Below are 15772 nucleotides of genomic sequence, written 5' to 3'. Positions count from 1 at the left end.
AGGCAGAATACCTGGGATTGGAATATCCATTTGGTCACTAGTAGTGGCCAAACGACAGCTGATACCAACAGGTAAATGGTATGAAATCCTGTCAAAGCCTCTAGTGGCTCCATATAGCTCTGAGTGCTGCTGGGTCTCAGTTTCCCCACTGTGAAATGGTAAAACAGATGGAACCCACACTTAGGTGAGATGTAGGAGGTGGCTCTGCACAACCAGGTGTCAGGGACAGGGTCCTTCTATCTTTTATACACTTTCCTCCTTCAAGGTCAAGGTCAAACCTGATTTCCAGGTTCTCTAAGCATCTGCAGATCACACGCTGCCCTGCCCTTGACCTGCTGTCTGCTGCTGTGATCTCTCCTGAACAGTTGGGTGGGCTTATTCTTTTCCTCTGCTGTTTGGGATATCTCCCCAAAGAACCATGTCACCTACCTCCTTCCAACCAAAGCAACAGCTCAGATGTGTCATTAAGGCAACAGAAAAAAATGACCTGACCAAAGTAGCCTAGCTCTGGTACTAGGACTGGGAGGAAGGCAAGATCTAGTTGCTGTGCTCATGGGTCGGGCATACTAAGGCTTAGGACAGACCGAAGCCAGGCTACCAACAGCTAAACAGTATAGTTTAGATGGATGATGGGTGGGTAAGAGATGGTTTGGGGTGCCTTAGAAGGGAGGCGGACAGATTTTGGAAGTGCCAGAGCCCAGTGGGTCAGGCAGGTTCTTACAGGGGTCTGGATTTTGTGGTGTGGTTGGAACTACTGGCATGCCTCAGCCATTGGAAGGGGAGGAAGAGGAGAAATGGAGACACAGAGAGAGAGACAGACAGAGAGAGAGAGAGAGAGAGAGAGAGAGAGAGAGAGAGAGAGAGACTTCCTGCATCCTTCAGGAAGTCAGGAAGTCAGCCCCCTCTTCTCCTTCTTAGGGTGGAGATGATTCCTATTACACCCTCCTACTCACACCAACTAACCATTTCTGTTTCACATTTGTAGTTCAACGTTAAAAAATCCACGGAGCCTGTCCAGCCTCGGCCTCTCCTTAAGTTCCCGGACATCTATGGCCCCCGGCCAGCCGTGACAGCCCCAGAAGTCATCAACTATGCAGACTACACTCTGGGGTCCATAGAGGAGTCTGCTGCGCCTGCCAGCCCCCAGGCCCAGAGTGACAGCCGCCTCAAGAGGCAGGTCACAGAGGAGCTGTTCATCCTTCCTCAGAATGGTAGGGTTCCCTGCACCTGGTGGGCAGCACAGGGGACAGGGAGGGTCTCGACAGCATCTTGGGATACAGTGTGTTACCTGCCCAGGCTGTAGAGAGCCCTGGTGTGGTGTGGTGTGGCTCCATCATTTGGCAACCAGCTTGAGAAATGAAGAGTCTCTTTCAGATCTTATGCAATTACATAAGGGATTTTTTTTAAAAAAAATCAAGGTTAAAAACAGGCTTCTGAGTTATATGTTTAACTCTCTGTCTTTTTATATGCTTGCTCTGTGGCGCCAGACATGCAGTTAAGCCTCTCTGGGACTTCATCCTCATTGATGAAGTGGGACCATATCACCTACCTGTGAAGGTTACTGTGAAATGTTTATAAACAATGATAAAAATAAAATACTCGGAGCAGGGCTTAGCACAAAGCATCCAAACAGAGAGCTGCTGCCACTGTCCCTATTCTTCCTATGAGCACCAGTTTTCAGACGGTAGCACCCACAGGTGACCCAGCACGGTGCAGCCAGGATGCCAGCAGGAGATTCAGGCCTTAACCTGTAATACACAAGCTTTGAAGAACAATCCTAAGACTGAAGGGGCCGGTTCTGTGGTTCAGGCTCGCTGCATGTGGCAATGCGGGAAGCAGCAGCGTTGACAATGACCTGGGTCCCTGTGCATTCCTGTTGGACGGTGGACAGGTGGCCTACTGCAGAGGCACACGTTGGCCTGGCTTTTCAGGAACCACTTCAATCTGCACTGCAAATGGGAAGGACTTCTTGGCCCTCAGATTAAGGCTCCCCGTTCACATTTTAAATAGATTCATAATTGAAGACTCGAGTGGAAAGTCAGGCAAGACTGATGGGTGTGAGCACTCTTGGGGGTGGTTCCCACTGTCAGAGCCTCTCTCGGGAGCCCCTGGGCACTAGGTGCTTTGATGATACCGGGATAGATCCCTCTGCTAAGTTAAGCAATGCCTGGCTGCTGGGAATCCAGCACACATGTTTTTGTGCCATCCTTTCCCTTCCCATTCCAGACGGCAGCAGCCTGGTTCTGATCCATGGGCAACTAGCGTGATGCACTGACTGTGTTTGACTCCCCTAGGGCTGGCCCCACTCTTCCCCTCACCATGGTGCTCAGCGCCCCGTGTTTGAAAGAAGTCCATTGCTGTCACTCACATGGTATTGTCCCTCGGTCACTCAGGAAGAACAGCTGCACAGTGAGCTTTGCAGATGCTGCCCTGAAGAGAGGACAAGAGATGCCCATTCAGGGATAGGAGATGCCAGCAGGGATTGGGTGGATCCTCGGGCTAAGGCTGCCTGAGCCCAAGAGCTCTCGGTAGCACTAAGTCCCTTCTCACCCAGCCTGCTGTCCTCAGGATGGCTTTAGGAGCCAAGTACGTCCTGCACACATGTGTGCCTTGGTCTCACCATGGTCAATCTGCTCCTTCGAGCACGGTCTGTATCAGGAATCTAATCATGTCCCTTGGGGACAAGAATGGCCTCCAGAGTTCTGCTCTCTATTTCATTCCGAGGATCAGCGGTTCAGTTCTGATTGCTCAAAATGTCATCTGTGGCAGCCATTGTGGCTTCTTAATTCTCCCTTTAGGCTCCAGCTCAAGAGAGGAGCAGAGGCAGCAATACTGGCAATTTTATTAGTGGTTTTAGGACCTTCTTGATTAAAGATAAGGCCCTCCATTCACTTAGAAAATGTTAAGTGCACATAAATTAAAGCCAAAGCCACCATCTTTGCCAGCCGCACCTATTCTGGACTTGCTCTGTGCTGTTATCTTTACCAGCTCATTCCTATGGGATTTGCCCACAATTCCATCCTTGACCAGAACCATGCGGCAGCTTTTTTGTGGAATGCTCACTGTAGACTAAGCACTGAGCTGAGAAGGCATCCCCTAAAGGACATACAGCTGCTATGTGGCTGCTTGCATAGGGCATCAAAACCCACATATTGACCACTGGACTCCAATGGTCCCTTGAGGTGTAGCGCCACAGTCCCCTTTTGGGACAGTTCTGGGCTCAGATTGCTGGCTTAGATGGCCTATCTTCAGAGAAGCAGAACCCAGCATGATAACCATGGTCACCTGTCTGTCTCCCAGGTGTGGTGGAGGATGTCTGTGTTATGGAGACCTGGAACCCAGAGAAGGCTGCCAGCTGGAACCAGGCCCCCAAACTCCACTTCCGCCTGGACTATGACCAGAAGAAGGCTGAGTTATTTGTGACTAGCCTGGAAGGTACTGCTTTGTGTGATTGGCAGGGACTAGTGTATGCCCTGCAGGTAGGATGGGAGGGTCTGCGGCCGAGAGTACAAGGGCTAGACTCTGACAAACATTCTCAAATGATTCTTGGACACAGAAGTTCTTCTCCCTCACTCCTAGAGCCATGAAAATCAGGGATTCCTGCCTGGCAGATCTTTCCTCTACCTGGTGACCCAAGGACCAGTCCCTTCCATCTGTGGTTCTCTAAGCTCCTCACGCCTTCTGCTAGGTGCTTCTAGCTGATAAGACAAGAACTAGGTGGCACAGCCATTCTGTGATAGCCTTAATGGACACAGCATGTGTCACCTCTGCTCACATCCCATTGGTTGGAGCCTTGTCACCTGGCCACACTTGTTACAGGGTATCCTAGGAAATGTGGCCTGGCAGGCTGCCCAAGAGGATGAGGAGCTAAGTGGTGATGAACAGTTAGAAGCCTTTGCCAGCAATGCCTTTGATATTAAACAGGGGTTTGTGCCAGACAAAAACTCTCTCTCAAAGGTCAGGAACATTTCTGAGAACTTCCCCAAGAGTTGGGTGGTTTGTCTGGTAAGATGTCCTGGGGACCCTTTCACTGACAGTAGACCTCACCACTAACCAAGTTAAGATTTTGCAAGGAGACCAGGGCTGGTGGTGAGTGATGGGGTCAGCCGTGCTGCGTGTCTCTTCCTTATTCCTCTTGTTTCTGTGTTGGCCGATTTTCCATCACCATGACAAAATGCCTGAGGAGGGGGACTTAAAAGGAGGAAAGAGTTGTTTTGGCTCACAGTTCCAGAGGCTTCAGTCCATGGGTGGCTCTGTTGCCTTTGGGTCTGTGAACAGAACAGCACAGTAGGCAGAAGTCCATGCCAGAGAGCACACACTGGGCAAAGGTGCTCGACTTGCAGTGACAAGGAAGCAGAGGGCAGGCAGGGTCCCAATATTCTCTTCAGGAACATGCCTAGTGACTGGTTTCCTTCCTCTCGGCTCCACCTCCCTAGAGCTCCATCAGCCAGGGGCTGCGCCTGCAGTCCATGGCCTTTGCAAGTCCAAACAGGCGTTTAATTGTCTAGTTGCTGTGACAGAAATATCCTGACAAAGGCAATTTACAGAGAAAGAATTTTATTATGGCACATAATTCGAGGGTACATGTCCATCGTGTACCATGGTGGAGAAGACATGGCAGCCAGAGCTTGAGGTAGCTGGTCGTCCTGTGTCTACAGACTGGAAGTAGGGAGCAATGAACTCTAGGACCTTAGACTCGGCTGCCTCCCACAATTGGCTGGAACAGCTCCGTCTTGAGCATGCCCAGAAGTTTGTCTCCTGAATGATTCTAGATCCTGCCAAGTTGACAAAGCTAACTCTCGCACACCACATCACTTGTGTTAAACTTGACCTTATGGATGGAAAATAGGGCTTCAAACTTGCTGAGTAAGTGTCCTGCATCTGAGCTTTTCCTTGGCCCCTGGTTTCCTTATCTGAGTTAGAATTTTCCCTTTTTACTGTTGATTAGGATCTTTTGGCACTTTCATGTGCTTTAGTACATCTGTTGGGGAAATTCCATTTTACAGATTGGGAAACCGAGTTCTAGCCTCTCCCACGAGGTTATCCAGGTTACTCTGATAATAAGTGACAGAGCCAGGAACAAGCAGCCCCTTGAAGCTCAGAAGAATGCTCTTGTCTTTTGGGACATCAGGTCGTCAGGCCTCATTTGTGGAGACAGAGCTCATTCAACATCTCTCTCTGTGTGAAATGTCAACTTCCACACTGAAGAGACAGTCACCAGAGTGTCTTGGGAAGAGGAGGAGCTTCAGGACACCTTGTCATGACACTTTAGAAACACCTGCCAGCAGGAGAGGAGCTTAATGGCACAGGGTGGGCACACTGTGTGGGAGACCCAGGTTCCTTTCCTGGTGAGGTTCAAGACCAAAGCCAATCAGACTGGCCAGATGCCTGCTAAGAGGTTCACTCCAGTGCTATAGCTTAGTTCCTAACTACCCTCAAAGGTGCATGTGGTTAACACTTGCTCCCTAGTCTCCTGGTCTCTTTCTCATACTCATTTGTTTCCTGGCCATGATGTGAATTGTTCTGCTTGGTCTCGTGATTCTGCCATGACCTGCTGCCCCACAAAGTCATGTTGCCACTGTCATCATGGGCTAGAGTTTCCAAAACCCTGAACCTAAGCAAACCTTTTCAGTTTATAAGTTGATTCTCTAAGGCATTTGTTATAGTGTCAGAAAGCTGACTAACAGTTCACAGTGTGACGCACCTAAAACATCAAGGGCGAGACTCGGAAGCAACAGTCATGAGGCAGCAGCCCAGTGATTCAGCTTGCAAGTGACTGTGTGGTAAATATTGAAGATAAAGAAATACATGAGTCACAGCACTGGTAGCTATCCTAATAAAAGCTCTTCAGGGGCCTTGGCACCAATGAATACACGTGTGAATCTTGAGGTGGGAAGGAGTATAGGAAGTGCCTCCTCTTTTCCCCATTATCCGAGGAAAACTCATCCCACCCCCCACATGATGTTTCGTCTTGAAATGTTTCTCTGCAAGACATTTGCACAGTGACAGAATGTAGTGGTCAGTCCCAGGCTCCTGCAGACGCGGGGTCACACGAGGTCATCTGTGTTCTGTAGTCCTGTCAGGGGACCTCCTCCCCCCATCCTTGGGAAGTGCCAGGTCTGTCCTGTTTTGTCCTTGCCTGCAGCTGTCACCGGTGACCACGAAGGAGGCTGTGACTGCTACATCCAAGGCAGCGTGGCTGTCAAGACGGGCTCTGTGGAGGCGCAGACGGCTCTGAAGAAACGTCAGCTACACACAACCTGGGAGGAGGGTCTGGCCCTGCCCCTGGGTGAGGAGGAGCTCCCCACGGCCACCCTGACGCTCACCCTGCGGACCTGTGACCGTTTCTCCCGCCACAGTGTGATTGGGGAACTCTGCCTGGGCCTGGATGGAGCATCTGTTCCCCTGGGAGCGGCACAGTGGGGTGAGCTGAAGACCACAGCGAAGGTAGGGGCTTTTCAGACCTGAGGGCTAGAGCTGGCTGGCAGAGGGTGAGAGTAGACCATTGAGGTGATAAAACAAGGTGCAGAGACATTCTTGGCTCAGGCGAAAGGCAGCTGGGGCTCCTTATAGGAGGCTGGGGAGGGTTCATAGTCCAGAAGTTGGGGATCCTGGCACCTATCCCAAGGGGTACCTCTTACTGTTCAAAGATGCCCCTGCTGCCAAGTGCAGTGTAATGATCAGGGTATATCAGCTTCCGTGCTATGGTAGAGCTGCCCTCACCTGAATCCAGCTGTGGTTCCTATGTTCCTCCTAAGCTTAACCCTGCAGAGATATGAGGAAGGCAGCATGTTTTCAGAGCATGCAGACTGGGGGACAAGAGGATACAGATGGCTGCTGACAGCGATCTGAGACAGGAGTTAGATACCGAAATGTCTAAGAAGAGATTCGCTCTGATGGAGGGTTCTGGAAGGCCTGGTAGGCAGGAGAACTAGTACTGGCTTTGAGGTAGCTACCTGGGCTCTGTGAAGACCAGAGTACAGTCCACCATCTGCAGAGACACTGGCTGGGGATAGTGTCCTCTGTGGAGGCTGCTGAGACCTCTTGCTCCTTGGGGAGCAAACCATGTTCTTCACATGTCAAGATAGCATGCAGTCAAGGCAGGGCAGGGATGCTGTGAAGTCCTCAGGATCTATCCAAGAGCTTACCACTGTGGAGCCTTCAGGGAACTTCTGATAATGACAACTCATCTACCAATTAGTTGGTCTACACCACTAAGATGTATCTAAGAACCATACAATCAAATTATATTTTAAAAAACCCACAATCTTAGAATGCCTTAAGTAGTGTGTTTATAGTTTTGCATTGGGTGACATTCATAGCAATCCTTTGTCTACAAGGTTTGATGTACCCCCATGGGCCAGAGGCTGGACCAGTCAAGATCAGCTTGCAAGGCCCGCAAAGCTGAAAGCCTTTCCTATCACCTTTCTCAATAAAGCAAGTTGCCAACTTGCCCGTTGGGACACTATTTCTGTGTTCCCCATCTCAGTGGCTCAAGTGGCTCAGCTCAGGAAGTCACTTCCCTGAGTAGTAGCCATTGTCGTCATTTCCCAAACCAGCCAGGTAAGGGCAACACAGGGGAACTGCACACAGGGGAACTGAGGCTCACCTGATTAACAATCCACACAGCATCGCAGACCAGACCAGGCAGACAGTGCAACCTCAACGGCAAGTCCTTCTGACTCTTCCTGGGTGCTTTTTTTTTTTACCTGCCATGCACCTGCCAGAGGAGGTGATGGGCAGAAGTCTTTACTGTTCAAGCCTGGACTGTAGGAGGCAGAGAGCATTCTACTTCTTGCCTGCTTCTCTTTGGGTCATCGTTTTTCTGTTTTTCTGTCTTTTCTCAGCTTGGAAAATTGATAGGAAACACACACACACACACACACACACACACACACACACAGCCACCCTTTGAGCCTGCTACTTCAAAACCCACTTTCTAATGAGTATGTGATTTGAGGTGCTTGTGTTGTCACAAGGGCCCCTAATGGCAGAGAATACACGTGGCCTTATTAAAGTAGTAAGCTGGTTCTCTCTGGAGCTTAGGAAGTCCCCCTACCAGGCATAGGTGTTTTGGTACAACCACAGAGGGCTGAAACTCAACCTCACTGAGACAGAATCCTGGATGTCTTGCCTGCTTCTGTCCATCCCCTGAAAGACAACAATCACTCATTCACAAGCACCTCACCCGACCCCTACTGTGTCCCAGGCAGCCTGCCACAACTGCAGCTGGAGTCCTGTCCTCAGGCTCATCCATCTTAATGTCATCACTCTTCCTGAAGCTGTCACCACTCCACAGCTAGCCGGGTACATCTCTTTCCCTCTGGGCAGCCGTGTGGGGAGCCTTCAACCTCCAGGCCAGGTCAGGAAGCCCTACTCTGATGGAGAGCGAAGGCTGATCAAAAGCTGGTGAGGGAGTCTGCAGCTGCTGCAGCCCAGATATTTTTTTTTCTTTTCTGGGCTTGAATGGGTTAACAGAGGTGGCAGCAGTGCCCCAGTTCCTGCTGGAAGACATTTAGCCCAAAGTGGCATGTGCGTCATTGGGGACAATAGAGCACCCCACTCTGAGGGCGGCCTGGAGTGAGTGATTCATTGAGCATCTAAGAAAAAAAAAGAAGTGGGGAGAGACAGGAAAAGGGAGAAGAAACAAAGGCTGGTTTTCATTTGTGGTGCTTTGAGCATCTGAGGCCAGGGCGGGGTGTTGCTACAGCTCTCTTGTCTGATGACATCCACAAGGCTGGTCCTGGTTTTCACCCTTACACATGTGAGAAGCCCTTCCCAGGAGCACAGAGATGTAGGCCTGCTCTGGGAGCAGTAGAGGGCTCAGGCCTGGCCCTCTATAACAGCAGTCCAGCTCAGCTGTGGAGCTCAGGATAGCTTACCTTGCCAGCTCTGCAGCTCCTGGGCTGCCTGCTTGCCACCTGTCTCCAGACCTCGGTGCCTTCACCGTGACATGAGAGAGCTACGAGAGACTGTCCACTCAGGAAGCCAGAGCAGTGATCTCAGACTTGGACTCCATGGGAGTCTCAGCTTTGCTATGTCATAGCTACTGACCCAGGAGGGGGTCTCCTGCCGAGAATGAGAATCTCAGCGTCCTTCTCAAGGTCACTGCCAAGATTAAGAGAGACATCTGAATTTTTTTTTTCTGGCAAATATTTATTTTGTGTCCCGTGTGTACCTGGTGCCAGAGGTGTGTAATGAACCTGCATTCTGGTGGAGCAGGGAACACACTCGCATGGAGCACAGTGCCCTTGCTTAATAGACCTGAGTCGTCTGTACTCATGCCACCCCAAGCTTCCCTGAGAATGGCAGATCAATGTGTCATGTGACCAGCCACCTATATTTAATTACACTTGTGCTGGAATATTGAGTGCAAGGCTTGCCTCTGGGCACTTCAGCCGACCAGGAAAGACCACTAGCTGCCTCAAGGGTCCAATTAGCAAAGAGATGAATGGGGGGCAGAGCAGGAAGGCTTGTTGCCCTGTTCTGCATGGGGAGGGTGGCAAGTCTAGCAACCTTCTAAGGAAGCTCTCTGCTTTTTTGTCCTGACAGTAGCTCTCAGATGACACTGGGAAGACAATTGTGGGGACAAAGGTGTGGGTGGGGTTATCTTGCTTCTCTGCAGAGGTATTGCTACTGCAGATTCCCCAATTCTTATCCTAGAAACAATTCAAAGGAGGAGGAGACATTAGAGCAACAAATTGGAATTAATTAAGATAGAGAGCTGGCTCCTCCCTCAAGAGCAAAGGACAATCTCAAGAGTCCCCTGGGAAGAATGAGTCTTTGGGGTCACGGTAGAGACATTTGTCTTGGATGACAGGCATGCTCTGAGGCCAAGGGTGTGCTCAGAACACAAAGCCAGGCGCCACAGCCTGCCTCCGTGCGACTGAAGGAGGTAAAGGGCTCTGTGACCACTCGCCAGTGACCGCAATATTTAGGTGGGGGATGATCTCCCTGAATCCCCTCACTGAGCAGCAAAAAAGCAGAAAATCTGGGTACTGAAAGATGTGCCACAGGGCAAGGAAGGGTTCCTTCAAAGGACTTGGCAACATTTTCACTCTCTTACAGGAGGTTGGTGTAAACGAACACACAGGGGTGAACCAAGAGTATCCGCCAGCTTCCTAGAGGACCAGCACCTACTCTGACTACTCCACTGCCACTCAGTCCTTGCTGGTCTTCCCTGGTGCCCCAGCCTTGTGCTCATGATACTGGCTCCTGTTGGTGAATCCACTCCTTGTTTAGCTTTGACAGCCACTTCATTAGTGATGCTGTGCTGCAAAGCTGGAGTTTTCGCTTCATGCAAAGAAATGGACAACTTGGTCCTGGGAAAAGCGGCTCAGTTAACTGAGAGCTCCTACCACTCCTAAAGAGGACCCAAGTTGCAGCATGAATTTTGGGTGACTCTCAGCTATCTGTAATCCAGCTTCAAGGGATCTATTGATCTTTTGTGGTCTCTGAGGGTACCTGTCCTCACACATGCACACACACACAAAAATACACATAATTAAAAATAAACAAAATTAAGGGGGAAAAGAAATAACTCTCTACCCGTCCAGGAGCCTGATAGGTCCATGCTGTGACTTTCAAACTGGGTTCCCTAGGATCCTAGAGATCTACAAAGACACAGCCAGAGTCTAGGCAAAGAGTACAGGAGGAGAAAGGGGCCCCACTTTCTTCCTTCAGTGTAGCCTGAGTGGGAGTTATTTTCTGTTCACAAATTAGATTTAAAGAGACATTATGTGCCAGGGTGTGGTGGCTCATGCCTAATCTCAGTACTGTAGAGGCAGAGGCAGGTAAACTTCTGAGTTCATTGCCAGCTTGGCCTACCTAGTGATTTCCAGGCTAGCTAGGGCTACATAGTGAGACCCTGTCTCAAATAACTAAACATAGAAAGATGACATGCGGTAGACCAAGTACTCCTTTTGACACACATGCCAGCCCCCCTCCTCAGGGCCCTGCCGCTTGCCTTGTGTGGTGGTAGATAAACTAGCCGTAGGTGAATGGATCCCAGATGTCTATGGGTATGAGGGCTGTGTGACTCCCCTCGGCTTCAGGTGACGGGTCAGAAGCCAGATTCAAGGGCAATCTCTACCCTTTTGTATTCAGGAGCCATCTGCAGGGACTGGGGAGGTCCTTCTGTCAATCAGCTACCTCCCAGCTGCCAATCGCCTCCTGGTGGTGCTGATCAAAGCCAAGAACCTCCACTCCAACCAATCCAAGGAGCTTCTGGGCAAGGGTGAGTAAGGGTGAAAGGAGAGAGCCAGGGTGCCCCAGCTCACAATACATGCAGAAGGCAGTGGTACCTGACCTAAAATGGGAGGTGATAGGGGTTCAGCTGCGGAGTCTCCCTCAGCATCTGTTGCCCAGGATATACTAGTCCGTTCTGACAGGCACACTCATGCCTTCAAGTTCTGTCACATCTCTGCTAGTGTTCTGACACCCTCTCACTCTGCTCTCCATTCCAAGCCTTGGCCAAATGCCTTCTTCTCATACACACCCACTGAGCATGGGTGACAGCTGCTGTCGCGTGGCTTCGAAGGTAAAGTCCGGGGTTTGAGGAGTCTATGGCACAGATGCTCGCAGAAAGCTCTTTGTAAAAGTCTGGAGGTTTGGGGTTGCCTTCTGATACCTGCGCACAGGTATCAGTTGTAGAGACCAAGCAGGTTCTCCTAGCAAAGCAGGAAAGCAGCAGGGATGAGCTGTGAATGGAGTGTTCAGTATCAATACTACAGAAATCATCTGTTGCATTAGAAGTTACAATTCATGTTTATAGATTTGCCTGTGCATTCCTAAGAGGTCTTGGGCAAATGAAATCAGAAGGGCTGGTGTTACTGCAGTCCTGAGCCACAGGTCAGAGGTAGATGCCTCGCTTCATCCCTTCCAGTCAATTCTGCCTTGCTTTTTTTTTTTTTTTTTTTTTTTTTTAATAGCTCCCATCAGGATCATTACAGAAGAGCACTTTGTGTCTGAAATATCTCTGTAGAAATAACAAACTAACCACCCAGGGGCAATAGCGATAGCAATAAATACAAAGTAACAATTACTATCTCGTTAGCTTGGGCAACCTTGACTAATGAAAACAAAATGTCCTAAGCCGTGGAAGATTGCCTGCTGACTTGTGGACTTCCTGGGGATCTGGGGACAGGGAGCCTGCCTTCACCCTCTTCACAGGAAATCCAGCTCCTCACATAAACTTAGAAAAAAGGCAAGTGAACAGAACTCAGCCAGGAGGACAAGCACCATCTTAACAATGGACACAAATGCTGACTAGAGAATGAAGAGGATGAAGGTGGAGAGCTCATTGGTTTTCTGGTCTGATTTTAACTCAAACTGGGGGTCACCTAAGCCCTTGTCCCTGTCTTGGTATGATCTGAAATCAAACAGGAAGACATCTAAGCCATTGTCCCTGACTTGGTTTGTCAAGTCACTTAGAAGGGTTTATAGTCAACGTGGTTCCCCAGAGGCCATCTGACACGCTCAGGTCTGAGCCACCCACTGACCTCATATGCTTTGTGGCAGGCTGATGAATATCTAATTTGAAAACCCAAAATCCTGTAACCGCCGACACCTGGGCTCTCCTGAGTTTTACTCCATGCAAACTTCAGGCTTTGTGTATGAGTGTGAACCCCAGAGGTATAGGACTGGAACCCCAGGGTCTCTGAAAACAGGAAGAGCTCAAGTTTCAGGCCTGCCTGGGCTGTGGAGGAAGTTCAAGACTAGCCGGGGTGACTTGGTGCAACCCTGTCTCTAAAGAAAAAGGGAAAAGAAAGCTGGAGAGCTGACTCAGCGGTAGAATGCATGATTGCTTAGTATGTGCAAAACTCTAGGTTCAAGAAAAAAAAAAAGAATCATTAAATGAAGTTTGTGCTTAGGCTTGAGTCCCATCCCCAAGATATCTCATATCTGCAAGTATCCCCTAGTCTGAAAAACGCACCAAATCTGAAGTGTTTATGGTCCCAAACCTTAACAGATAAAGATACACAACCTGTATGGTCAGTCTTTACATTCTAGCACAAGTTACAGACATGACAACTTTGTGTTCCTATATCTAGACCAGTCCCTGCCAGCTGGTAGATACTTAATATCTTTTGAGTGAAAGCATGGTCCAGCGGAAGTATGGAAAACCCCAGGAAGGAGCAGTATTACTGGTGTGATCAGATATCTTAGCAACTCACTTGCTCTCCTCCATCTTTCCTTCCTCTGTACCTCTCCCTAGATGTCTCTGTCAAGGTGACCTTGAAGCACCAGGCTCAGAAGCTGAAGAAGAAACAGACAAAAAGAGCCAAGCACAAGATCAACCCTGTGTGGAACGAGATGATCATGTTTGAGCTACCGGACGACCTGCTGCGGGCTTCCAGTGTGGAGCTGGAGGTGCTGGGCCAGGGCGAGGAGGGGCCGAGCTTTGAGCTGGGCCACTGCAGCCTCGGCCTGCACGCCTCAGGCTCCGAGCGCAGCCACTGGGAGGAGATGCTGAAGAACCCGCGCCGGCAGATCGCCATGTGGCACCAGCTGCACCTGTAGTCGGCCATCAGCTGCTGACAGTCCTTCTGGGACACAGTCATCCTCCAGCCTCAGCCATCAGTCATCCCCTCCTGCCCTGTCCACACGCCTACACCCAAGGACAGAGGCAGAAATGCTGGCTGAGGCCAGGACCTCAGTCCTCTCTTACTACATTCCTAATACTAAAGAGTGAGCGGGGTCACCAGGACGGTGAGTGTGACTGGCGCATCAGGGTCACTCAGAGTTCTGTGTCTTGCTCATCTGTGTTATGGAAAAAGACATGTGTCAGGTACAGGCACTCTCTGTGGGCAGTCCTTGCTTACGTCAGTCTAAAGCAGAGGTTCTCCATCTGTGGGTCGTGGCCTCTTTGGCATGCCTCTCTCCAACACTATTTATATTGTGATTCACAAGAGTAGCAAACTTACAGTTTTGAAGTAGCAATGAAAATAATCTTATGGTTGGAGGTCATCACAACTTGAGGGACTGTATCAAAGAGTCTCAGCATTAGGGATGTTGAGAACCACTGGCTGGCCAGCAGGTCCCTGGAATGCCTGGGGGCATCATGCCACACTGATGATCTGGATGGAATATCCGAGGCATCTGTCCTTAACAAGCACAGGGGTTCTGGAGCAGAGCAGGAGGGGCTGTGCCTGATGAGATCCCTTTGACATATCTGACAGCCTTTCCACCGCCGTCCTCCAAGGGTACGAAGACAGAAGCTCTCTGCTTACATTGTTTCTCCCTTTTTATATTTTCGCTCTTTGATTCCCACTCTTGAACTATATTGTGTGTTTGGACTGTCTTATTGAAAAAATTGGGGTGGGTTTTGTTCGTCTTGGTCATGCCTAGGGAGCCTTTTCCCTGGCAAGCCTAGGTTAGCATCCCCTGGGGTGCCTGCTGCATTCGGAGGGCTAGCTGTCATGTCCACCAGTGTCTCCCGCCAAGCTGACTCTGTGGGACAGACTTGTACTTCTCAGTGTGCCTGGGCTTCAGGAGGAAGCAGCTCGGAGCTTGGCTAATTCCGTCAGGCTGTGTGAACGAGGAGGCGGATGACAGCTTTAAAGAGGAAATGTAGCCGCTTGAAAACGTGCCTCCTTCCGGTTTGGGGGACACGTTCCTTCAACTGGAAACAAGAAGAAGCTAAGTTTGGCTGCCTCTGTTGATATTTCCAATAAATGCCCATCTAGGAATTAAATGTAAGTGGCTGTACAATTCAGGTTGTCAGTCGCTTCCTTGCTCCACAGCGCCTCAGCGTGGCCACCTGTGGCACAACACCGATGTCATGGGAGCCTGCCAAGCCAAATTCAGAAGGCAATCAACCAGTTTCTCAGCTGACATCAATCTGTCACTGCTCACCTCATATAGTTCCTAGCTCCTCTCATGGCTGTACTTTCTCTCCAAAATTTCCTCTGTAAATTACTCAGAGATGTGAGAACGCTGAACCGAAAACCTTTAGTGACCTTTGACACTGGCTTAGCTTGCTTCCAGCCAGGCTTGTAAGCCGCCTCTGAATCAATGAGCAACCCTGAATCTGCGTGAAAATGTGGGATCAGTCGGGGAAAGAACCTAAGCCTTTGTCAGGGGGCATTTTCTAGCAAGAGGCAGAAATAAAGCGAGAGGCACTTTCAGGCTTGGCGGCTGCTGGGCAGTTAGTGTGTGAGTTCCCACAGTCCTCTGTGAACCCCCTCCCACCCTCACTAGGTGTCTACTTGTCCGTATTTGCCCACCAAGACCTTGCATGTGTCTGTCCATTCTGACTAGAGATGACTCCAGGGCGGCCACCAGCACACCCCCTTGGTGGAAGCAGCAGATAGGAGAAGCCGGGAAAGGAGGTCAGCTCAGCTGCTCTTGGATGTCAGCCAGCCCGGTGGGAGGCGCCAGTGTCTGGACTGAGGTGGCAATCTTTGGAGTGTCTCTGCCCTTGGTGTTTCCTGTTGTTAGATGTTGTTAGACGGTCCCAAATCAAAGCACAAAAAGACGCATGAGACATTGTGGTCACATGTCTGGTTACAATTTGGAGCACAAATCTTACAGTGGTAAATAAATCATTTCCAACGGGGTTGGCAGCCCAGTGTTTCTCTTTGTTCCTTTTCCTTAATATTTTAGATGTATAAAATTTAGGGGGGAAAAGTGTGTGCACTAAGCACCCATGGACCTCTGCCAACTTCACTAAACCTTGAGGACTGTAGCTGAGCTTCCCACTAGTGCTGAGACCAGGATCTTACATTCTGGTTTGTTAGCCCCAGCATTCCTTTAGATTTTTGCTATATGA

The 15772-nt window shown here is 49.9% G+C and overlaps 1 protein-coding gene across 1 annotated transcript in view; it reads left to right on the top strand.

The window, feature by feature from the left end:
• Syt13 (synaptotagmin 13) overlaps window positions 1–15566 on the top strand; it is a 37514-nt gene extending 21948 nt beyond the window's left edge. Inside the window, exons 2-6 of the mRNA XM_021646563.2 lie at window positions 986–1211; window positions 3301–3435; window positions 6146–6447; window positions 11107–11236; window positions 13217–15566. Coding sequence (XP_021502238.1) covers window positions 986–1211; window positions 3301–3435; window positions 6146–6447; window positions 11107–11236; window positions 13217–13521 — 1098 coding nt within the window. The 3' untranslated portion in view covers window positions 13522–15566. The remainder of the gene's footprint in view (window positions 1–985; window positions 1212–3300; window positions 3436–6145; window positions 6448–11106; window positions 11237–13216) is intronic.
• Window positions 15567–15772: the final 206 nt, after the last annotated feature.

Source organism: Meriones unguiculatus, chromosome 18, assembly GCF_030254825.1.
Source record: "Meriones unguiculatus strain TT.TT164.6M chromosome 18, Bangor_MerUng_6.1, whole genome shotgun sequence".
NCBI lineage: Eukaryota > Metazoa > Chordata > Mammalia > Rodentia > Muridae > Meriones > Meriones unguiculatus.
The sequence above is the reverse complement of the archived record's forward strand: the minus strand, read 5'-3'. Positions and strand labels throughout refer to the sequence as shown.